At 45.8% G+C, this 24,537-nt stretch overlaps 1 protein-coding gene and 1 long non-coding RNA gene across 6 annotated transcripts in view; both read right to left on the bottom strand.

The window, feature by feature from the left end:
• Positions 1-24,537, bottom strand: part of MICAL2 (microtubule associated monooxygenase, calponin and LIM domain containing 2) — a 198,102-nt gene that overhangs the window by 100,865 nt on the left and 72,700 nt on the right. For all 5 annotated transcript variants that reach the window (XM_016135436.2, XM_016135437.2, XM_036221339.1 and 2 more), the window contains exons 4-8: positions 11,640-11,847; positions 8,181-8,297; positions 6,748-6,849; positions 3,122-3,277; positions 142-242 (exon numbers count right to left, since the gene is read on the bottom strand). In XM_016135436.2, the coding sequence (XP_015990922.2) occupies positions 142-242; positions 3,122-3,277; positions 6,748-6,849; positions 8,181-8,297; positions 11,640-11,847 (684 nt within the window). The remainder of the gene's footprint in view (positions 1-141; positions 243-3,121; positions 3,278-6,747; positions 6,850-8,180; positions 8,298-11,639; positions 11,848-24,537) is intronic.
• Positions 13,936-19,496, bottom strand: LOC118602911. Its single transcript, XR_004950981.1, has 2 exons — positions 17,145-19,496; positions 13,936-16,731 (listed from the first exon to the last, which is right to left on the bottom strand). It is a non-coding gene; the product is annotated as an uncharacterized LOC118602911 (long non-coding RNA).

The raw sequence follows: 24,537 nt of genomic DNA, 5'->3' as shown, positions 1-24,537 counted from the left end.
AATGGTGGGCAGTGGTTCCTTCCCTCTTTCTCCCCCCTTTTCCCGTTTCTGGCAGGATGACATCTGCTCCCGCACTTGCTGAAGTTGCCGAGCCCAGGTCACAAAGAGAACGACAGGACTTCACAGCCGAGGGGTACGCACATTGATGATGACACCTTTGTCGAGCAGGCTCTGCTTCTTGGCAGTCATGACAAAATAGTGGGTACTGTCCTTGTAGTAAACAATGTTCTCAAGATCAATCCCTGAAAAGAGAAGCATTCATGGACTCAGTATCACCTCGCGTGCCAGGAGCGCTACCTTCCCTCATTATTTACCTGCAGGACATTCATGTTAGACAAGTGTTTGAGACACACAAGGCTAAAAAAGATAAAACTGAGTTCCCGTGTTTATCTGCCTCAACTCAGCCAGCTTTTATAGTCCCACAAAGATACTATTGATTTTCTTTCAAATTGAGATATAGTTAACATATAGCATTGTGTAAATTTAAGTGCACGACATGTTCATTTGATACATGTGTTTTACAATATGATTAAGGCACCATTTCTTTTAAAGCTTGGACGTCCTCAGGGGCCGTGGACCAGTATTTCCAAATTAGAGCTTAGCAGGTGCCACAGAAAGGCACAGCGCTGCCGGCGGCAGGGCCGCGAGGCACGGCAGAGCCCAGATCTGAGCCCAAGCCTGTCTGATTCCAAGTCCACCCAGCACACCCTGCATGTGCCCAGAGATGCAAAGAGCTGCATGAACTCTCCGAAGACTATGCTAAGCCATGTTTCTACCGTGCCCTTGCTGTGTGTAAAAACCCAGGTGCCCTGGGAGGAGCAACTCAGGTTAGGGGGCTGGACTGTATCTCTTGGCACTTTCCTCCAATTGCAAAAACACTTTATAGATTAGGTTTCTGCATTTAAAACAATGTTGTGAGATGACAGCTTAGCTCAGTGGTTCTCAAAGTTGGATCCTGGCCAGCAGCATCAACATCACCTGAGAATTTATTGGAAATGCAAGTGATCAGGGCCCTACCCAGACTTACTGAAGCTAAAACTATAGGGGTAGGGCCAGCGGTCTGCGCTTCAATAATCCCTATTGGTGATTCTGGTTCACGCTTAAGTTTGAGAACCTCTGGCTTCTTCAAAGCGAAAGAAATAGATGCATAGCAGCTTATCAGCAGTCAACACAGAGGTGTACTGGGTAACCATAGGAACCCCTTTATTACCATTAAATAGGAAACGGCCATCAATGCAGAGGGCCCCCCAGAGAATCAGAGGAAATTCATCGCTGTCACTGTGTGAAGGACGCTGTTGTGAAACAATGGCCAAAGGTGACGACCACAGCAAAGTTTAAAGGAAACTCATCGAAACCTTTGGAAAAACACACTCAGTCTCCGGTCATAATTTTTTGGTGGTTTATTTAAGCATTTATTTTCTTGGGTTTTGAGGGGAAGGGAGGGTTGGGAAATTCTTAAATCATTCAAAGGGACATAATATGCTGAAAGGAAATACTTTTTTAAAATAAGATAATGCGACCGTAGTGAAATTCAGAGGGTCATGCGCTGGGCACAAATCCCTGTGGCCAGAGAAAGGCGGAGTCTGGCGCAGAAACGAATCCCAGTCCTAGAAAACCATCTTCACGAAACAGTCCAAAAGAAGCAGTTTTAGCTGTAACAATAACTGAAAGGTCTAAATTGGGAGTTGGCAGACTTTTTCTACGTAAAGGGCCAGATAGTAAATATTTGGGGCTTGGTGGGCCACCCAGTCTGTGTGGCAACCACTCACAGTGAAGCGGCCACGGGCAATATACACCCACGGGCACGGCTGTGTTCCCATAAACCTTTATTTAGGGACACTGAAACTCGAATTTCATATAACTTTCAGTTCGTCACAAAATATTCTTTTGATTTTTCTTCAGCCATTCAAAAATATTAAAACCATTCTTAGCTTGAAGACAATACAAAAACGCGTGGCCAGTTTGCCACCCCCCTGGTTTAAGCGCTAAGCAGTAGCAATACACGCACTTAATGAGCTATCCTGCCAAAATGGACCGTCAGGTGGACTAGGGTGCAACACGGACTACGTTTAAAATGTGACACTGAATGAGGGGTGAATAACCAAGAGTACTGGCACTATGACGCGAGCTAGATCTCTGTAAAAAGAATTCAGGTGGAAGACTACCAAAAGGAAGCTCAGGAAAAGGAGGGCTATTCATGAGCTATGTGGCGCTAGGTGTGGATGATTTATTTTTAGTATAAGATTCAACACTGTTGTTGCACTGCCTTTTCAAGGAGAAATGTATTAAAATCAGGTTAATAAGAAAAATCTGGAATTTACTTAATTGGGAGCAGGTGTTTCATCCCTTGCTTTCCCCTCATTCTGCTTTGTTCCCGCCCCCACCCCCCACCATCCTTATAGACCACCTGACAGTGTTAGTTATGTGTTTACTGACAGTCTCCCCTCGTAGAGTATAAGCTCCCGGAGTGGAGTTTTGTTTGTTTGGCCCACTGCTCTATCTCACACCCTTGAATAGCATCTGGTACCTAGTAGGCATTCAATACATATTCGTTGAATGAATACTTAATTTTCTCAGAGCCCACATCTGGGGGGCAACTGATACCCCTGGGTGAGTGTCATGCTCCCCAACCATCTCTGGACATCCCTCAAGAGGAAGGGCAGCTGGCACACTGCACAAAACACCTACACTTTTTCAGGGGCCACTCACAGGTTACTGGCTTCCCACTTAGCACTTCCTGAATCTCATGCTGACCTCCGGCATACACTAAGCAACCTGCATTAGGACGGTTAATGTGGGTGTCCCTTCCTGGACAGGGAGCCCCGTCGGATGGGGACCGTGTTAGCTTCAACTTTATACCCCACAATATTGAATATCAGCACACAATGGACGTTCAGTACATGTCTCCTGAGTAAATAAATGTGCATCTCTATTCGGGTACAACGTCGAGAACTTTCCTTCAAGGATTCCTCCTGTCCTCAAAGAAATTCTGCCCGTTATTATCCTAAGGAGACATCTCTGTCTTCACTTAATCAGAGTGAGCCAGGAAAGCCAGCTGTTCCTTGGGGCACTTTAGGGAGCATGGACAACGGCCTGGTTTGGGGAAAGGTGACCATCTCACCTGTTTCTTCTTTAAGGTCTTGGAAAAATTTCTGATTGAAGATGAAAGCCACACCACTAATTTCTTCTACTTTGGCCTCAGCTGTACTGTTTCTGTTAATGAAGTTGGCGGTGATTGCTATAGCCAACTTCCCACGAAATTCTTTTCTTCTGAACCCTGTGTAAAGAAAAGGGAAGAAATGGGTATTCTGGATTCGGTGTGACAACTGAAAAAGGTTTTGAGAAAGCTATTCTCAGATGCCCCGCAGGCCAGTAAAATCAGGATTCTGGGTGTCTACAGAACAGGGGCAAAAATGCCAAGGTTTGCACCCAAAGAAGGAACACAGCACCAGAGGCCTTTCTAAATCAGTGGGGCTTTTTCCTTTTCTGAAATCTGTAAGACCCATTATCCTGGTTAGAATTCAACAAACAAAAGGCTGAAGTGATGTTCTCTAACAGGCAATCACAGGGTCATCCTGCTAAAGATGTGTTAGACATTGTTGCTAGGTACACTCGTGAATGACCCACGTGCACTTTAGACTTACACAACTAAAACTACTTTGTTAGCATTTTTTGTCCCCCCTCCCCTGAAAAGTGGGATTGTGAGATTGAATTCCTGTGGAATAGGAATATTAACAAATTTTCTTTCTGTCTCAGGTCCACAGCAGTTGACACTTAGTAGACACTCAATAAATGTATAATGAATATGTATAACAAAATGCATTCTAACTTACAATTAAGTTAGTACAGTGATTCCTCGGGGTTATTTTTTTCAATGGTTTACACTGAAATTGCTTTTTAATGGTAGTAAGAATTCTGTACCCGATTACAATGTGGTTTTCCCCACACTATGAATGCACTCGTGTGTGCACACACGTGCATGCACACGCACACACCAACAAGCAATCCTAAGACACCAGTGAGAGGTTCTACAACTATTCTCAATTCTGATATTATATACCCAGAGATAGCATCAGATTCCATGGGTTAGAGGCTCAGTACCACAAGACTGCCTCCCACTTCAGATTGCAAGTCCATGTTTCTGACCAATCGGCTATAGATAGGAAGTTCCAAGGACCCCCCTGCTTGGATTAATTTGCTAGAGCTCACAAAATTTACAGAAACATTTTACTAGCTAGATAACTCAGGAACAGCCAGATGATAGTTTTAATTGTATAAGTTTAAAGTGCATGCGGGTCTTTCAGAGATGCATAAGGCGAGGTATGGGGAAAGGGTGCGGAGCTGCCATGCCCACTAGGAGCACACCACTTTCCCTAAATATCCACATGTTCACCACATGGAAGCTCTCCAAGCCCTCTCCCTTCTGGGTGCTTCATTAGTTAGGCGGGCTTGATGAAATCATCAGCCATCGGGGAGGGAACTAAATCTCTACCCTTTTTCCTTTCAGGAGGTCAGGAGGTGAGACAGAAAGTTGCAACGTGGTTGGCTTCCCTGGCAACCCACCCCACCTCTAGGGATTTTCCAAAAGTCACCTCATTAACATAAACTCAGGTGTGGTTGAAAGGGGCTTGTTGTGAATAAAAAGCCACACTTCTCACCTTTGTGGCTCTGAAAGGGTTTCAGGAACTGAGGAAAAGAGATCAAATATTGTTAACAGAAGATGCTCCCACTGTTCTTATCACTCAGGAAATTCCAAGGGTTTGGGGAGCTCTGTGCCAGAAAGGGACAAAGATCAAATATCTATTCCCTATTATAAATCACATTCTCAAAGGTGGTTACACAGAAAACCACAAGCAGGTGATTACATTTCAATGGACCATTTCCTAATCTCTCTTTGTTTTTAGAATCTACCTATTCCTATAGTTCTCAATTTTCCCTGTGCCCTAGTCACTGCTGTTTAACTCAAGGCACTAATCATACTAACAGACTCGCTGGACATAACCTTTGTCTCCAGCCACCTTTGGGAACTCCCCTCACATTCCCTTACCATGTAATCAAGCCTCATGCTGATTCCCAAACTTCTGTCAAATATCCCTTTCACTAAAAATCTTAGGTATCTATTCAAAACCCACTTCTTTAAGTTGTTTGTCATTAGACCTTAGTCAAAACAGTCAGAAATGGCCATCATTCTCTATTATTTTTTTTAACTTGGGGTGATTTTGTCCCCGAGGGGGCATTTGGAAAAATGTGGAGACGTTTCTCGTTGCCACAACTTGGGCTTCTGCTGCTGGTTTCTAGGCTTACAATGTCATGGGGACAGTCCCCAAGATAAAGAATTATCTGGCCCAAAATGTCAGTAGTGCCAATTGAGAAACCCTGCTCGAGTCTAAATCCTTGGTCCAAAGTTGCTCAAATGGCTCTCCTCCTTCCCATCCTTCTTTCCATGTTCACAAAATGCCAAACCATACTCATGCTGAGCGTGGATCCTGGATTTTCAAAATTCAGACTGTTTCCTCAAGTCGATAAAATGGCCTCATAAACTCTAACAGCACAACATACAGATTGGCAGCTTAAAAATTCTTTGTCAGATATTGGTTGTTGATTGCAGGGGATGGGGAGTGGGTGTGGAGGTGAAAAGAGGAAAAGCACTGGCCAAAGCAGGTGGGAGGGGCCTTGGCTGGCCCACCTCACATCCTGAATTCTCTAAGCTCTGTCTGCAGCCCTTGGGCAGGGCAAGCCTGACAAGCAGACTTGCACCCAAAGAGATCCCATGCGGGACTACTTTATCACAACCCACGGTCTCATATTAGTAGTGAGTGCAAACCAGTACAACTTGCACATCGGTCCATTAATCTTGGGGCTGGGGTGGAGGTGACTGAGTCCCGTCCTGGCAACTGGGTTCTTCTCTCAACCTAACTAAATCGTACCCCAAGAAAATGTGTTATGCTTCCAAATTGAGAACTCAGAGAAGCACGGTTTTGCACCTTGACAATTTGGGCACAATTCATCTTACTGCCCAGGAGTGAGTGTGCTCAAAATTTATGAGAAGAGATGGCCTCCTTCTTCTGGAATATTATACTTGACAGTAAACTGATACTATTACTAGTATAAAAATGCTTATCTTAGTTAAATGGCGTATGAAAATGCTTAGCATCATGGCTTGTACATTGGCAGGTGTTCAATAAATGTTGATTTTTTTTCTTTTAATTTTTGTGGCATTTTACCTTTATAAAGCATTTTTACATATAAGTCCTTCCCCAACCCTTACAACAATGCTCTGAGGTTTTATGCTGCAAGTTTTACAGCTGGGAAAACCGAAGTTTGGAGAGAATTAAAAAGTTGCTCTTTAAATACTCCGCCTCAGTAAACACACAATTGAATATACAGATACTAAACTATAATGTACACCTGAAAATTATATAATTGTATTAACCAATGTTACCCCAATAAACTTAAATAGGTAGGTAGGTAGGTAGGTAGGTAGGTAGGTAGATAGGTAGGTAGGTAGGTAGGTAGGTAGGTAGATAGATAGATAGATAGATAGATAGATAGATAGATAGATAGATAGATAGATGCTCAGCCTCAGGTATGGCAGGGTGGTCTGCCCTTCCATCAGGACCCCCAACCAGCTTTGGTAACTGTCATCTTGCCCCTTCTTCTTTTACCCCCTTCTAGATACACACCCTCCTGCTATTACTGCCCCCCCACCCCCACCAAATCCTCAGCCCTAAGAAGGAGAGTCCTCACCTTCCAGTGTGTTCCTGCGGCCATCGGCACCAATAATGACATCAAACTCAAACTCCGACAGAGAGTGGTCTGCAGGGAGAAATTCTGCCCGCCAGCCAATTTCTACCAGGACAGAAAAATGAGATGAGTTGACAGAGAGAGGTGGGAAGTCAGAGTGATTATACTCCCAACGTGTTAGGAGAAATGGACAATGCCGCCAGGCACATAGGCACCCCCAGACACAGCCTCCAGAGGAAAGACCTGGAGTTGCCCAGATTCACACTTGAATCTGGAGTCCTCGGGCTTTAGCTTCAGTTCAATCCAGGATAAGGTAAACCAGCGGCATTAAGTCCATTCCTGCTTTTATTGGTTTCTAAAAAGGCTAGGAGTCTCTCCTCAATGATTCTCAAACCATATCACTTGCACCTTATTTTTCTCTGCAGAATCCGCCATGTTCTCTTCATCTGCCCCCACATTCCTCAGTGCCCTCCCATTGCTAAACAGATCCAAAAGGATGTGTGTAATGAAACCAATTTGAATTTCTCCATCATTGTGCTCAAACGGTTCTGTTGTGTAGCACGTTCGTCTATGAAACCACTTTCAGATGAAACCTTGCTGGTTACTCATAATTAGAATTTAACATCCACTAGAGGTCTGAGAAAGGTTAAGAGCACACGGGTTTCTGAAAGTTAAATAGCGGATGCCTTGCTACAAAAGCCAACTAATGCCTTCCCTAAATTCTCAATATTCTGGGCAGAGGACAGAAGAACTCAGAGTTGTAACCTGCGCATGAAACTACTGAGGTCTCCAACACTAAACTGGCTCAAAACTGAAAGCCATGCCCAGGCGGCAGGCGATTTTGATAAGACGCAGAGGCATCATGAACAGACTCCTACCATGGTGTCTATACGAGATCAGAATTTACATAAACATACTAAAAAGGGGGGGAATAAAAATTACTAAATGAGATATAGCTACAATGGGTGAATTTTATGTCTTGCAAACTATACATCAATAAAGTTTTAAAATATTATATACCAAATAATATTTTGAATATTAATTTCATATTTGGTATGGAAACGTCACTTTCTTTACTGAATTTTAAAAATAATATATAGGTACAAGTTTATCCACATATCTACGTGTGTATAGACACAGCCTGAAGAGCATGTAAATGATCTTTATCAATCAAATGTCTTCTATCCTGCTTCCTGATTAGACTTCATTTGTCAAAGTACTGTCTCCAAGTGTCAGGGTAACTAAATTACAAGTTTGATGGCTTAATAATAAATCTCCCCAGAACTGAAGAGGACAGCAATGGCCAAAAAAGGTAAAATGTCTTTTGATGGAATTGTGGCAAACAGCTCCCAATAAGAATAACTCTTAGAGCTGCAAATGCGATTTCCATTGTGCAATAACTGATTTCTGGGCAGAAAAGGAAAACTGTACTGTACTCTGATTTTCTTGATCTTCAGGAGGCTCTAGAACCTTCACGAACTCCACATTCACATGGATTTCAACTCCCAACATCAGGGCCACCTTGAATAAGATGAGCTGCAACTGGCGAATACCTGTTAGAAAAGAAGAGAGAACGAGATGAACTGTGAGTAGCAATGTCTGAGTGCCTCCTGTATACAACATACTATATAATTACTGCTCAACGATCTCTGAGCATAGTAATACACCAATAATGATCACGAGAATGAATTATGTACCACGCACTGTGTTTTCTCATTTAACCCTTATAATATTTTCTCATTTAACTATTACAGTGTCTCTTTGGGATAATTATTTTTATTTTTATAGATGAGAAATTGAGGCTTGATGATGCTAAGTGACTTGCTCAAGATCACAGAGTAGCAAAACTAGAATATAGACCCAGATTTGTCTGATTCCAAGACTATGCTCTAGCTGTTAGATGATGCTATGATGACAGAGGAGGCTCTCTCTCTCCTGCCTCCTTCCTGAGGTGCACTGTGGGTTTGATAAGATAAAGATGCAAAGAGGAGCAAGGGGCCATAATTAAAGTCTGCTCATTCTGTGAGGACAAGGCCAAAGCTGTTAGCCATCCAGGGTAAGGAGTGGGCTGGGGGAATTCTCCCCGCAAACCCGGGCTCATGGTTCTCCACCTCCTATCCACTCTCCTAAACTTTCCCGATGAGTGCCAACTTGTTTCTCTATTTTGTCCCCTGCCTTTCAGCACAAATGGATATGCCACCAAATATTTTTTCTGCAGAGCACAAAGTTTCAGACTTGCTGTGGGTCCCTCCGCATTTCGTGGGCTTCACTCATTTAACATTTATTGAACATCTACAATGAGCCAGGTGCCATGCTAGGTCCAGGAGATATGGAATACCCCCTCTAATGGAGGAAGCAGAGGTAAACGGAATGCGGCAGGGCATAGTGGTTGGGGGTAGGGGAAAGGCAGAACAGGCCTGAGCTGCAGTCCTGAAAGCCTGAACAGAAGAGGGACCAAGAATATCAACTCCCACATAGAGATTAGGGAATATAAAGAATATAGGAGGTCAGGGCACTTGGGAGTTAGGAAGCTTCTAGAGACCTTGGTGAAAAACTCTGTAGCTCAGGGGTGGGAGAGAAATCAGACCACAATGAAAGGAGGCATAAATAGACATAGACAAAGTCTATATCTATTCTTTCTAGAATAAATACTTTGAAGTAAAGTAATGGGCAACAACAGAAGACTGGAGGGGCATTGGGCGGTAAGGAGCAGGAAGACCAAGTAAGGGAGCAGTTGAAAAGGAGAGAAGTCCAAGAGGGACTAGAGTTGGAAAGGAGGCAGCTAATGATGCCTCTGACATTGGGTTGAGAGGAATGAATGCATACTTGGATGGAGGTGAGTGCAGGAGGAAGGAGAGGGAGCTGGAAGGGGAAGTGTCCACCAGTCGCTTCTTTTCCCCAGAGCACAGGAGGGGGGCCTTCTGCTAAGAATGGGAGGCTGTAGTGGAGGTTTGGAATAGCCCCAGTGGGAACTGGAGGAAGATGCTGACACAGGACACGTTGAGAACTGGTGAGTAATGCTGAGGTCCAGGACACAGCTGGGACTGGAGACCATGGTCGGTCTGAAAGGAAGCCAGTCAGCTAGGGTTTAAAGAATCCAAAGTACCTCCTGCCCGAGAACAGGCATTGGCGGAGGCCTGGCCTTTCCTTATAGGTTCAAGATTCCAAGTCTGCCTGGTTCCAGCACACGGCTGGTGCTCAATAAATTTTTCCTGCCTCCCTCCTCACGAGTATCAGAATTGCTCTTGACAATGATTGCCCTGAATCTCAGTTCCAGAATCCTTCCAGTGTTTCTGCACACTGGGATATTTCCAAAGACTCGGAATTAAATGGAAACCCCATCAGTGGGGCAGAAAGGGGCTGCTGGCCTGGAAGGCAGCCCAACAGCCCTGGGGCCCTCACAAGACCTCTTGTTGCCCAGTTTTGCCTCTCAGGAGGGTCCGATGAGAAAGTGGGGCTCAATGTCACTGTTCTAAATCAGTAACCAACATACATTCTTCCGTGGGTGGTAGGAAATATCCTGAAAGCTGACACTGCAGTTTTCTAGGCAAATCCAAATTACTTTCCAATGGACTCCTGGAATTTTCTCAACTCAGAACGAGAAGAAACTCTGGGGCCACTGCTGTGTCTGACTAACTTATACCCTATGTGGCTGATCATTCTCTCTAGTCATTCCCACTTGGACCCCAGACCCTTTCCCTTCAGTTCCTGTCTTCATATAACGTGGCTTTCAGGGGGCTCTTCCTGCTCGTCAGTTGAGAGACTACAGCTCTGAATTCTGGAGTTCGGAGACCTTGGCCGCTTTTTGCTCATTTTACACTGTTGGATGTAAAGCATTTCCTGAGTACCTACTACTTTCCAGGGACAGCGATAGCACATTGCAAGCTTGACCTTCTTTAATCCTCTCAGCAACCCTGGGGCAGGCAGGCATTGATCACATTTGGGGCTTGAAGGAGGCAAGGAATTTGACCCGAGTCGCACGGAAAATGGACAAGACAGATTTTGGAATCAAATCTGGTCAAACCCTTGAATTCTCTCCATGGTATTCACCTCCTGGATTTTTATGGATCATGATTACTACATATAAAACGGCCAAAGGCCTCCTTCCTGCAAAACCTGAGCAGGGAGGCTGCTATCCCAAAGCCTGTCTGCACAGACCTTGCCTTGAGAGACTCAGGATCGAATAAGTCAGCGCAGAAGGGCCTTGGCACTCGCCTCACCCTCCCTAAGCATTCAGGGAAGGCCCGAGACCTGAAATCCATGTCCTCTGTTTCCCCTCCCTTTCTGGACGAGCCCCCCATCATGATGTCCTCTCTCTTCATAAAGCTCAAGGAAACTTGGTACGGGATCTGTCAACTGTGTCAGTCCTCTGTTCTAAAAGCTTCCATGGCTCCCCAGGACTGGCAACACAACATCCAAGCTCCTTTGCCCAAGAGGCCCTCAACAACCTGGCCCACTGAACGGTTTCGTCTGGCTGCTTTTTCTGAAATCCTCTAGCAAGTCTGGCTACTCTACTAAAGCACACGTCACTTGATAAAATTTTGGTAAGTTCTCTGAGAGGGCAGACCGTGTTACTTACCTCTGCCTCTGTATTCCATACTTCATTAACTTGTTCAACAGAGGTTTATTAAGCACCTACTATGTGTCCAGCACTTTCTTATGCCCTGGAGATACCCTGGTAAGCAAGACATGCTACAGTCCTTGACCTCATGGTGCCTACAGCCTAGTGGGGCATAGCACAGGACCTGGCACAAGGCACAGAGCAAGCTCTTCATTAAATATCTGCCAGTTGGATGCGTGGAGTCCCCAGGGACATGGCCATCCTGGGGACTCCTCAATGTGGAGAGATGTATCCCACCCGGGGTCAGCCCCTTGCCACCATCAGCTCTACTTACTGATGTGGTCGATGGAACCTGCACAGAACTTCCCATAGAACTTCTTGGCTCCCAGTCCCCGCAGGTCGTGGATGGTGAAAGGCCAGAGGTGCAGCACGTTGTTCCGGGAGAAAGTGTCCCTCTTCTCTACCACGACCACTTTGGCCCCTAGGTAGGCAAGTTCAATGGCAGTGCGCAAACCACATGGTCCTCCCCCAACAATGAGACACTGCAAAGGTGAAGAGGAGAGAGACACTCAGTGACTTCCAGGACTGTAGACAGTGTAACTGAGGAGCAAAACCCCATCCACCCAAATCCACTAGCAAGTGCAAAGCGAAGCACCTGTTAGGATCTGCCATTCATCAGTCCAACGTGCATTACCTGTGGGTCTACCATACACCAGGCACTGTGCCAAACCCTATGAGGGATACAAAGGTAAAGGGACTTGGGGGGGCACAGTAAGATGTATGTGGGGTTCAGAGTCAGACTGAGCTGGGCTTACATCTCAGCTCTGGCATTTGACTTCTTAGTTTCCTCATCTGTGGAATAGGTCTACTACCCTTTCTTCATAGGGTTATTGAAAATAAGATTTCTTTCCAAAAGCCTAGAGTGCATCTCGGTGATCTTGGATCAGGCAATGGTTTCTTAGATATGATACCAAAAGCACAAGCAACAAAAGAAGGAAGACATAAATTGGACTTCATCAAAATTTAAAACTTCTGTGCTTCAAAGGCCACTATCAAGAAAGTGAAAAGACAACCCACAGATTGGAGAAAATATCTGCAAATCATGTATATGATAAAGGACTGGTATCCAAAATATAAAGAGAATTTTACAGGTTAACAATAAGACAGATAACTCAATTAAAGAATGAGCAAATAATCTGAATAGACACATTTTCAAAGAAGATATACAAATGGCCAATAAGCACATAAAAAAAAAAGATGCTTAACATCATTAGTCATAAGGAAATACAAATTAAAGCCACAATGAGAGACCACGTCATATCCACTGGGTATAATCAAAACGACAGACAAAAAGTATTGGTGAGGATATGAAGAAACCAGGACCCCCATGTGTGGCTGGTGAGAATGTAAAATGGTGCACATGCTTTGGAATAGTTGGCCATTCCTCAAAAAGTTAATATAGAGTTACCAGATGACCCGGCAATTCTACTCCCAGGTATATACCCTAGAGAAATGAAAAATATATATCCACACAAAAACTTATATATAATCATTCATAGCAGTCTTATTCATAATAGCCAAAACAACCTGCGTCCCTTAACTGATACATAAAACAAAATGTGATACATTCCACGATAGAATGTTATTCAGCCATAAAAAGGAATGAAGTGCTGATATATGAATGAACCTTGAAAACATTATGCTAAGTGAAAGAAACCAGACACATAAGGACACATTGTATGATTCCATTTATATGAATTGTACAGAAAAGGTAAATCCATAGACAGAAAGTAGATTAGTTGTTGCAAAGGAAGCGGAGAGGGGAGATTGGGAAGGGACTGCTCATGGGTACAAGGTTTCATTTTATGGGGATTAGATATTCTCGAATTAGATGGTAGTGGTTGCACACATTTGTGAATATACTAAAATTACTGAACTGTACGCTTTAAAAGGGTGAATGTTATGGCATGTGAATTATGTTTTAATTAAATAATTGCGTATTAAAAAAAAAAGCATATGGTACCGAGTTTGACACACACTAGTATGGACGTTATTCTTATTGTTGAGACCTACTCCTAAGAACTCTCAGTTGTAAATTTAGACTTGTGAAATAAATAACTTGAACTCCATGTGGTTAGTTTTATTTGGACCTCAGAAGAGGAAAACTGAGAAAGACTTCACAGAGGCCTTTAAAAATTATCATCACTACCTTCTTCTTCTTCTTCTTCCCCTCCCCTTCCCCTTCTCCCTCCTTCTCCATCATCGTCATCATCATCATCGTCATCGTCATCATCATAGCCTACATTTGTTGAGCACTTTCTTTGTGCCAGATACTGGTTTAAGTGCTTGATGTGTTTCACCTATTAATCCTCACAAGAAATCAAAGAGGCAGGAACTATTATTATCCCCATTTCACTGACAGGAAAACCGATGCACAAAGCAGCTAAGAATTTGGCCCATGGTCTTACAGATTGAAAGGGGCAGAGGCAGGATTCAAACCCAGGTAATATTACTCCAGATCTCACCATGCTGTACTGCTTCTAGTTTGCCATAATAAAAAGAAGAAAGAACATTTCGGCAGAGGGGATGGCCTGTTTAAAGAGAAAAGGAAAGAAGTTCAGGGCGGCTGGAGAGAGGGAAACTTTGGGGGAAGGGAGGGGAAGGAGAGAAAAGAGATGAAAGTTCACCTGCAGCCAGATGCTGATGGTCTTAAACGCCAGGAGAAGGAGTGTGGCCTTGCTCCTGTAGGCACTGGAGCCATGGTGGGCAGACAAAAACGGGATCTTGCACAACTTTCTACATGCTATGTCTTAATGGACACTGTGACACCGCACAAGATAAGGGTCCTTCCCCCAAGAAAGCTACAGCCATTTAGGAGAGAAGGTAAGATACATAATGATCTAGCTAGTTATACTGGGCCAAAGCCCTTTATTCAAACAAAATCTTATATGGAGCATCAATACTATTTCAAAAGAGAAAAAAAAATGGCAGTTTTCTGGCAGAGTCAAAGACACCCCTACACAGCACCCTGCCCTATTCCCAGGCAGCACCTGAAGTAACGTCCTGAGGCAAGAGTTCACCTGGCGAGGAGGGGGACGGGGCGTCTAAATAACTGAGGATTCCCCTGCAAGGCAAGAGGGAAGGAGATCTGCACCCACGCTTCACTTTTTGACATTACAGAGGCATCCAGAAACTTCCCTTCTGCCCTGGATCAAATCTTATCTTACAAAAATGCATTCCCTTTCCCCTAGCAAATATTCCATCATCCATTTATCACTCATTTGGGGCCTCCGGTGTCCCAAAGGGGAAGCGCAAACAAGCATATCAAAGCTCCCACACCACAATCAGTGTGGCTCACTGCTTGGAACCTTCCAAATAGTTTGTAGAAGCCCCATCAGGGGAAATGAAGTAACCGCTGAGATACAATTCACTCCAGAGATGTCAGGAACAAGTGTGCAAATCCCTTGGCTTCCTTTCCAGTGGGAGCTGACTAGAGACAGCCACTCCCCCAAACCCAGCTCCACTCCTTATCTCACACCCCAAACAGCTTCTCAGGCTCCAACATAGCCAGACCATGACAGGCATTTCAAAGCAGGACTCCAAACCCCAGCACTTGTGAGGTTGGCTTTGGGGCTAAGTCTGGATTCACTGCATTTCTTTGCAGTTAGTGCATCTTTTCCTGTTTGCCGAGTTCTGTCACTCCAAGGCCAGGGATGAAGAGGGGGTGGGAGGATGTGGGGTTCGGAAGGGCAGGAAGAGAAGGAGGGGAGCCCTTCTGCATCCTTTCATCCACCACGCCTGACTAAGCACTGCTCCCAGGACAGGGAAGAACATCCTCTTCCCACCAGCTGGGGGGCTGCAGCGCATTTTTCATACAAACAGTAGCTGGTGTACTGTTTCTAACACCCCCCCCCCCCATCCTCCCCGCTAAACCTGAAATCCCATCAGCAAACGCTCAGTTTTCCCACCACCCTGGACCCCTGGCACATACTTTGGACCTGAAATTTCAGAGACGCCAGTCATACTGTAATCTAAAGTCAAAGTAAATACCCGTGGGTTTAATTACATAAAGGGAGAAAATTTGGTGCAGATGTTATCAAGACAGGAGAGAAGGCGGTTGGCAGGGGCCAACGCAGTTCCTCTCGGAAAACGCTTGTTATGATTAACACGGGAACTCGGAGTTCTGACAGGAGGCCGAAAACCGTGGCTGCTGCACGCCTGGGCCAGGAGCCGAGGAGGAGGGCTTCCGCAGCATGCCCACCCTGGGCGCTCTGGATGGCGGCGTGGTGCGAGCACCACGGATGCAAAGCGTTATGATAACTCGGCCCCCGGGAGCTCCCTACCTTTCTCAGGCCCAGCTCGGCTATCACTGCTGAGGGCGTACTGCCAGGAAAGAAAACTTTTCATTAAAATTCATACCAGAGGTCCTTTTCCTTGTGCCCTAAAACAGGCTGTGCGTTCATCCCACCGGCTCTGTCCTTAGTGCCAGAACTAGCCTATCCATGTTCTAATTATCTGCATCTGATTCCCAGGTCAGCGTTAAGTGTCCTCTGCGGCCGTGAATGCTCAGAGCCCAGCACAGGGCCCGGCATACAGGAGGCCTCAATAAACAGTTGATGGATGCACAACCTTCCCATACCCTTGCCTCCCACCCAGTTCTGGCTGGCTGTCCCTAGCCGGGAGGCTCAGTGCACATCAGCCAGGATTTATGTCTATAGATTCCCACCCAGGCTGGGGTAGCGAGGGTCTGCCAAGGCCACCAGCATCACGGACGTCAGCAGATCTCTGTGCTTTAGGTGACATAAATCTATTACCCAGTGGGGAGGAGGGCAGATCCAACACCAGCAGGAAGTCCATTGTATAGATAAGCTTGGCAGTACTTAGGCCTACATGTTTGCAGAGAGAGACAAACACCACATGGAAAAATCAGCTTTTTATTATCAAGGGGTGGGAAGAGGAGACCAGGGGACTTGCCAGCAGTCAAAGCCCAGCTCACACAGACTCCTGTGCGATATATCCCAGGGGGTCCCGCAATCACTGCCTACTTCTTGATAACACAGTGCGTCTCTCAAAGCACGAGTGGGTGGGTGTGCTGGAATGCTAACAGAATTTGGTCCCCAGAGTGAGCCGCCAAGGGGACCAGAGGCTAAGCCAGGGGTTAGCAGTCTGGAGACGTGATTTCCGCTTTTGAATTCTGCCTCTGAGTTCCTCGGGACCTCTGTGTACAGACGCTCCAGCGAGACGGGGCACAAAAGCCAGCACGTGGCGACGGTAGGCAGATGGGGTCTGTGTTCACTAGCTTGCTCCCCTGGGCTCTGCACCTCATGGAGAAGGATGACGATAGTGACTAACCTGTATCATCCAGCACTTTTGCACTTGCCAGGCACGGCCCTCATCACTTTATGTATTTCATCTTTCCAACTGCCCTGTAAATTAAGGACCATCATCATCTCCACTTTGTAAATCAGAAACCTGAGGCATAGAAAAGTTAAGCAACTTGTTCCAGGTACCCTCATTATCCCCATTTTTGAGCTAAGAAACTGATGCAAAAGAGGGTCAGAAGCTTCCAAGACCATATAGACAGTAAGTCTGGATTCCAACCCAGGCAGTGGGGCTCCGAGGCCTGCGTTCAGAACTGCTTGTCTGACAAGAAAGCCTGACGTTGGGAGGTGTGGTCAGTGAAGTGAGGCTGTTTTTCACTCCTTATCTGCGCGGAGTGTGTGGCGGCCTCCTGAATGGCGCTGGGGTTCAGGCTGAGTGCACCGGCCTCTGCATGGAAGGAAGCCCTAAGCCTGCATCTGGGCTGAGCTTTCTGTGCTTCCCTGGGGTGGCTGTTTACCAGCTGGATGGAGCCAGAGTCCATGCAAATCCTCAGAAGCCACTCTGGCGGGTGCCAGGGCAGCAGGGGTTCGGGCTTGGACCGTGCAAGCCTTCTCCCGTGCCCAGGTGGTAAGAGGAGCCGAGTGACACAAGGTCATGCGCGGTGCTGTCTCCCTGGTAGCAGCGGCCCTCCCAGCATGCTGACCCGCAGGCCATCTCCCTGGGCATCGTTCTGGTTCCAAGAACGTGCCGCCACACTTCCTGGTGAGGCATCCCAGCCGCACTGGCTTTGAGCACAAGCTGCTTATCTAAACCCAGGCAGGAAGGCCGTGACCGTTACTGGGTTACCACGAGTGAAAACAGCTCACTTCAGAATCATAGGACTGAGAGTTTTCAAACCCAAAGGGCCACTGCCATGCTATTGTAGGGGTTTGCCCAAGGGGCCTGCCCTCACAGCCCCACCCTGCAGGCTCAAGATTGATGAAGCCGCCTAAGGTTCTAGCCACAGAGGAGCCTCTGCAAGGGGGGTGGCTAGATGGGGACTCTTTGTGGAGACTTCAAGGGGCCGATCTGGATTAGGAGCTAAATCTCATCTGATTTGATGTGGCCCTGCCTCAGTCAGGCTCTTCTGTGTCTCAGACACACCCAGTTATTCCTGAATAACAATTACACACTACTCACTAACTTCAGAAATTTACAGAAAGGAAATGAAAAAAGATATCCTGTTCTCTGCCTGCTCTCATATACAAATTCCTGAGAAACATTCCATTCCTCTCCATCCTTCCTTTCCAGCCTGAGCTGGTACTTTCTTCCAATGAGCAAGTGTAACCACTGACCACAGAATCTGGATTTTTGGGGGACTGTTTCATCTGCAAGCATTCTTCTCCTTGGCCGCGTAAGTACACTTGCGTTGGACCCCTGGTTTGACACTTATAAGAACAATCCTTGAGGTTCTGCTGCCTGCCTCTGGGTGCTGCTCCTACCTCACAGCACCTCCCCACCCAAGACATGAGTTCCCAGAAGTCAGGGGGTGTGTGCCAACCGCCATCGAACACCCTGCTGGCAGGAGAAACCAATGAGCAACAGCTACCAAGGCCACGGCTCCCTTCACTTCAGATGCCGAAGCGCGTAATCAGCGGTGCCAACCCCATCCCACCTTTGTTGGTGCCTGTACATCCCAACTGGGAAGAGCAACAGTAACAATAGTATTTATTCATAATAAAAGTCAGAGCCACCGCTTACTATCTGCTTACGATGTGCATGAACTGTGCTAAGCCCCTTCTAAGACATGCATACGGTTTCATTCCTACAACAACCCTGGTTTATGTATATTCATAGCCATTTGGCAGATGAGAAAACCGGAGTTTGGGAAGGTTAACTGACCTGACCACAGTTAAGACCCTAAACTCTAATCCCGAGTCCATGCTTGAAATCACAATCCATATTAGTTCTTCCAGGTTTCTGCGGGGTATTATACGGTGGAGAATGAATATGTTCCTTCCTCAACTAAGATATGTGAGGACCAGCGACACCACGTTGTAGGATTGTAGAGGATGCAGGAGAAGGCTCATGTTCCCAAGGCTCAGGAAACTGTCCCTTTGGAGACTAAGGAAGAAAACCAGAGACAATGAATGCTATATTGTTTGGGGCTATATGTGACTGCTGTAGGAAATTTGTTGGAGGAACAGTTTGGTGACTTTGGTCAAGAAAGTATCCCTCCACGAGATGGTCCATGAGTGGAGAATTATAGCTGGGGATTTGAAGAGACAGGAGAAATGGGGTGCTGAGGTCCAAGCTGAGAAAGAGGGAGGTGGTTTGGAGGGAATGGGGAGCCCCAGCTGAGCAGAGGTGAGCATAGTGCTGAAGAATTCTGGGTAGGGCAAAGCCCGACAGGGGAGGGAGAGGACGCCAGATGGCAGAGGGTCTGGGACAGTTGATCAAAGGGTTTGGACACCCCCCTACTCTCTTGACTATGTGGGTTTTGAGTAGAATGAAAGTGCTAGTTTAAGAGAGATGATTCCAGAGCAATAACAACAAAGAAGCTAAGAAGAGAGAAGAGAGACTAGAGGCTGAGGAACCAGTTCCAACAGCATTTGAAATGGTCTATCCACTCTTGGATCTCTACCCTCTGCATTGAGCACAGATGCTCAGGTGACTTTGCTGGTCCCTTCATCTTCCTGACCTCTGCACTTGGGATGGCCTGGGGCTCAGTCTCAGTCCTCTTCCCTTCTTGACCTTTATTTTATATCATTTACTTCCATGGCTTTAAATACTATCTATGTGCAGATGATACTCAAAATTATCCCCAACTCCAAGACTCTTATAACCAACATTCCCATCTGCTCTAATAAACATCTCATATGTAACGGATCCATGAACTTTTGATCAACACCCATCCCAACCCGCCCCCCCCCCCCAAAAAAAAATCCCTCCTCTTCCCCTAGTCATTGAGAACTCAGTAAGTACACATCAACTTTCCACTTTTCCAGTTCCTTGGACCAAAAATCTGGAATCAACCATGATTTCTTTCCTCTCACCTTGCAACCAATCCACCAATAAATCCTTTTGACTCCACCTTTAGAATACATCCAGAGTCCAACCAGTTTCGCCTCATCCCTGATGCCACCCAAGATACTCCCATACCTTTCCTGCCCTGATTTGAGGGCTCCTACCTGGTCTCCCTGCTTCCACCCTTGCTCCCTTGCAGTCCGCCCCCACCCCACACATACAGCAACCAGAGTGGTCCTTCTCCAGTCAGATCGTGACATTCCCATGGCACATGGAACGCAAAATCCAATCTCGTCACAGCCTCGAGAACCCACATGACAATGCCCTCCATTTCCCTTCTGTTTTAATGTCCTCACTAAGCACATACAGGGCCTTTCACTTGCTTTGCCCTCTGCCTGGGCGATTCTTTCCCTAAATGCACACGTACGTATGCACACATATACTCTAACACAAAACAATAAAGTATACACATATTTATACTAATACAAAAAAATAATCTATTATAGAAAATATACAGGCCTAGTTTTATATTTCTTCTTATTAACATCCAGCCACAACAACATTATAAAGTATTTCCAGCGTCTACTAGTATATTTTTCCCTTGTGGGCTTTTTTTTTTTTCCCCCAATCTAGTAGCTTTACCATATTTTTTCTCAACATTTTATTATAAAATTTTTCAAATAGAGAGGAAAGTTGAAATAATTCTGGTGAACACCAGATTAACTACCCACCACCTAGACTCTACAATCAGATTCTATTCTTTTGGCTTTATCACGGATCTGTTCAGTCATCCCTCTGCCCATTCATCAAATTCATCCAATTTTTTTGGTACCTTTCATCAAAGTTGCAGAATCAGTACACTTTCCCCAAGCACTTCAGGCTGCCTATCATTAAGTGGAGTGAACGCACATGTCTTAAATATGCTATTTGGTGTGACAATTTACAATATTTTTCGCTTTGCAAAGCATCATCGCTTTCCCCCCCATCGATGCGCTTTCGTCCGGGGAACCCTGTGGGTTACTGTTCCCGAGGCTCTGGTGCTGTCTGTCACCTCAGTGCACTGTTTCAGCAAGGAGCTTCTAGTCAGTGTGGGGGTGGGGGTGGCTGGGGGCTGGCCGGCCAAGCTTTTTTGGCCCCCTTTCCTCCCTTTGGGAGAGTAGAAGTCACATGCCCCTCCAAGACCTCAAAAAAGGGTGTGGAGGAATCTCACATTCCTTTAGGAGGAACAGGGGAAAGAGCCTTCTGAGATGGACTGAGTCCAGATGTATTCAAAGCTAAAACCTCTAGGGCCAGTTATAATCCATATGTGGGGAAAAAATAGAGCTAAGATATACACACAATCTAGCATCCAGAAATAGATTCAGTAGTTCATTTTTATCACTTTTTTTGGTCACTTAGTAAGCTTTCACTTTTAATAACCTGTGAGTTCAGTAGTAAAGGGGTCCCCATGTTACAATGACAATAGCTAGCACTGACAGTCTTTTATTTACAAAAATAAAACCCATATCCATCATGCCATTTTCATAGCTATAACTATCAAGAGATGGAGCCAGGATTCAAACCCAGGTGTCTTGCTCCAGAGACCATGCCTTTACCCACTATGCCACAGAGACCATTACAGGTAGTCAGGGAGAGAGAGAGATGGTAGACTGTGAATCCACACAGCCCTCTATTGCTCCATTTCTCAGTGAATTTTAATTATTTTTCAGGTCTGTCTGTCTGACTTCCTATGACCTCCTCAGAAGTAGAGGCATGTCTGGCTCACCTTTGCATATCTCAAACAACTAGCTGGCCATAGTTAAGTACTCAGTGATAATTAGAATAAAAGAGGCGAGAGTACTAAGTGGGCTAGCATCTTTGGGGGCCAACCTGGTGTGCTTGCAGTAAGAGCAGCAAGTACTGGCAATATCCAGTAGGAAAACTACAGCAATGGCAAGATGCCCTTTCTGGCCAGGACTTAGCGACTTCTGGAAGGGACCAACATCATGGGCAACTTAATCCAAGGGGAAAGGCAGAACCCACGTTGAATATCCACTAACTTATACTTTCCCAATGAAAGATGACAATCTATCGATTGGCCCAATGACAAATATTTTCTCTTATCAGGTGCCATGACTAGGGGCCACCTGAAGTCAGGAGAAGCATGTATCTTACATACGCCAGCCCTGCAACAGATGCTTTAAGCATGCAATTCCTGTCCACTGTGAGAGGGGCATTGCCTTTCCCGGTTTACAGTTGAGAAACTGTGGCTCAAAGGTGACATGCCCGAATTAGAGCTGACATTTGTTGAACTCTAACTCTGTGCAGTGTCAAGCACTGACCTAAGTGCTTCACATGCATCAACTCATTCAAACATCTCAACATCCCAAGATTAGGAAACTAAGGTACAGAATGGTTAAGTAAGTAAGTACATCACGGTTAGGAAGGAGGAACTTGCATTTGCACCCAGGCATCTAGCACCAGAGCACAAACTCAGATGTGCCTGCCTAAGATCACACAACTAATAAAGGGTCGAACCAGGAGTCACTAACAGGTCTTGTGACTCCAGCATCTAGCTCTCTCTTCTACATCACCCTCTCTCCCAGTTGTTGGGGCCCCACTATTCCTTTATGGCCTCTTTTTTCTCCCTTGTGGGTACTGTGACCCCTCTACTAGTGTCACCTCATCCCATGACCACTCATGGCCACAGGCAAGGCTGACCCTATCAGTGGATAGTAGCCCTGTCCCAGGCAGGCCTCTAGAAAGGCCACTTTAGACCTGATAATGGATCCAGGTAAGGAAAGTCCAGGGGCTTCTTCCACATTCACTGGCTCCTATTGCTCTGAGGTCAGCAAAGGAGACACTATTTACCCGGGCCCAGCAGTTGTTTTTACAGCCATCCCAGAGCTGAGCCGAGGGCCAAAGGAGTACAAGGCCACCTCTGCCACTCCACAGCCATATCAGAACCAGCTCACCACTCCACCAAGAGCCATGGAGTGTTCCCCAAGAAGGAAGTGGCAGGTAAGAATGAAGACGATCTAGGAATTCACTGTAAGAATATGCTGGTCTCCATCTTCTCCTTTCGGAGAGTCTCTAGCCCCATAAGGAGGTGCTGAATGAATACAGCCTAGGTGGGTCTAATCATGGCTTAATTCAGGCATGCAAACAAGACTCACCAGCCCTCCACAGACCACCACCAAGAAAGGGTACAAAGGTAGCGAACCGAGGGGCCTGGCTCTGAAGCAGGCAGGCCATTTACCAGCTGTGTGACTTTGAGCACAGCAGTTCGTTACACTCAAGGTACTTGGTCTCACTTTCTTTAACCACAAAAGAGGAGTAAGGGTAGTTCCTACTAACTAGGGTTGTTATGAGAATGGAGTCAATACATTGCAGAATTGTTGGGGGGGAGGGGTGGCAGGAAACCCTAGCATAGCACATAGTGAACATTTGGTAAATGGCAGCAATGATCGAATGCTCCTCGCCTCCCGCCCTTCTTCCTGGGGAGGACTCCCAGAGGTGAAATCGGCATTCTGATCTCTGAGAGCTCATGGGCTAGTCAGTCCACCTGGGGATATGGACACTGATCCCACAAGTTCAAAGGCTGTGGTTAGCATCCCTTGGGGCAGACACACTTCTTTTATCGAGGCATCTCCAAACATGGGCGATGAGCCGCCATTGGAGCTTGGGCCCCAGGATGCTGCTGGGTTGCTGTCTCCTGCACCAAGAAGTTGCCCCGTACCCCCTGAGCTCACAGGTATGTGCACTGTCCAATAGGGGTCAGCACACTTTTCTGTAAAGGGTCGGATAGTAAATATTTTAGACTTTTTTTTTTTCTGCCAATTTCTGGCTTAGGCCATCTGACACTTCCTTCCCTATAACACCGTGCTCCTTGGGTTTCCAAAAAGGTATTCATGATAGCACAGAGGCCATTTTCAATCTCTCTCAAAGTGTGGTAGATCTCCCTTGCCACTCCTGCTCCCTTCCCCCAGATCTCTGTACTCAACTTCTTCTCATCATTCAGGTCTCAGCTCAAACACTCCTCAGTGCTACCTTCCCGGCCCCACCCCTGTGATTTACTCTATCGCACTCCCCTGTTCATTCTCTAAACAGTATTTTCACAACCCTAAATTTCTGTTTTATTCGTTAACTAGTTCACTGTGTGTCTCTCCCTCTGGAATGTGAGCTCCCCGAAGGCAGGGGCCTTGCTGTATTCCCAGGGGCCAGAACAGTCCCTGGCCCAAAGAAGATGTATTATCAAATGGGTAAATGAATTAAATCAAATCATACCTTTACCCCAAATCAAGATGCACACAGAGACTAAATGAAATCACAGCCAATATTTACTGAGACGCACTGTCTTAGGACTTTATACATATTATATTAACAAATGAGGCAGAAACTAATTTGTAAGATAAGAACTCTTTTATCTCCCTATTTCTGATGAGGACACTGAGGTGAAGGTCTCATTGCTCAATGACATATTTGGTAAGAGGTAGAACTAAATTTCAAACTGCCCGACTCTGGGCCCTACGCTATTAACCACCACTTTTACTTAATTTTACCTGGTATTATATTGATTTAGTATGAACACAGTTTATCTGTGGCTGATTACACATGCAGATGGGCACTGAAGTACCTATGGACTTGTTAAAAATGGAGGAAAGAAAACTAACACATACAAGCCTGTTTGTTAAACAATTTGTTTTGAAGCAGAGGTTTTGGGGAGAAGGAAGAGGAATCAAAGTTGCCGAAAGATGGGGGTTTTCTCATCTTTTACCAATGAAACAGCTAGGCTCGGGTAGAGGAAACAACTTCAGATATCACAAAGCCAGGTGAAAATACATTTAATTGTTATACTTGGTCCATCTCCTGGGGCATTGAATACACACCTGGTACTCAACCCACAAAAGATGGCTGCATAGGAA

This window comes from Rousettus aegyptiacus, unplaced genomic scaffold, assembly GCF_014176215.1.
Source record: "Rousettus aegyptiacus isolate mRouAeg1 unplaced genomic scaffold, mRouAeg1.p scaffold_m13_p_5, whole genome shotgun sequence".
NCBI lineage: Eukaryota > Metazoa > Chordata > Mammalia > Chiroptera > Pteropodidae > Rousettus > Rousettus aegyptiacus.
The sequence above is the reverse complement of the archived record's forward strand: the minus strand, read 5'-3'. Positions and strand labels throughout refer to the sequence as shown.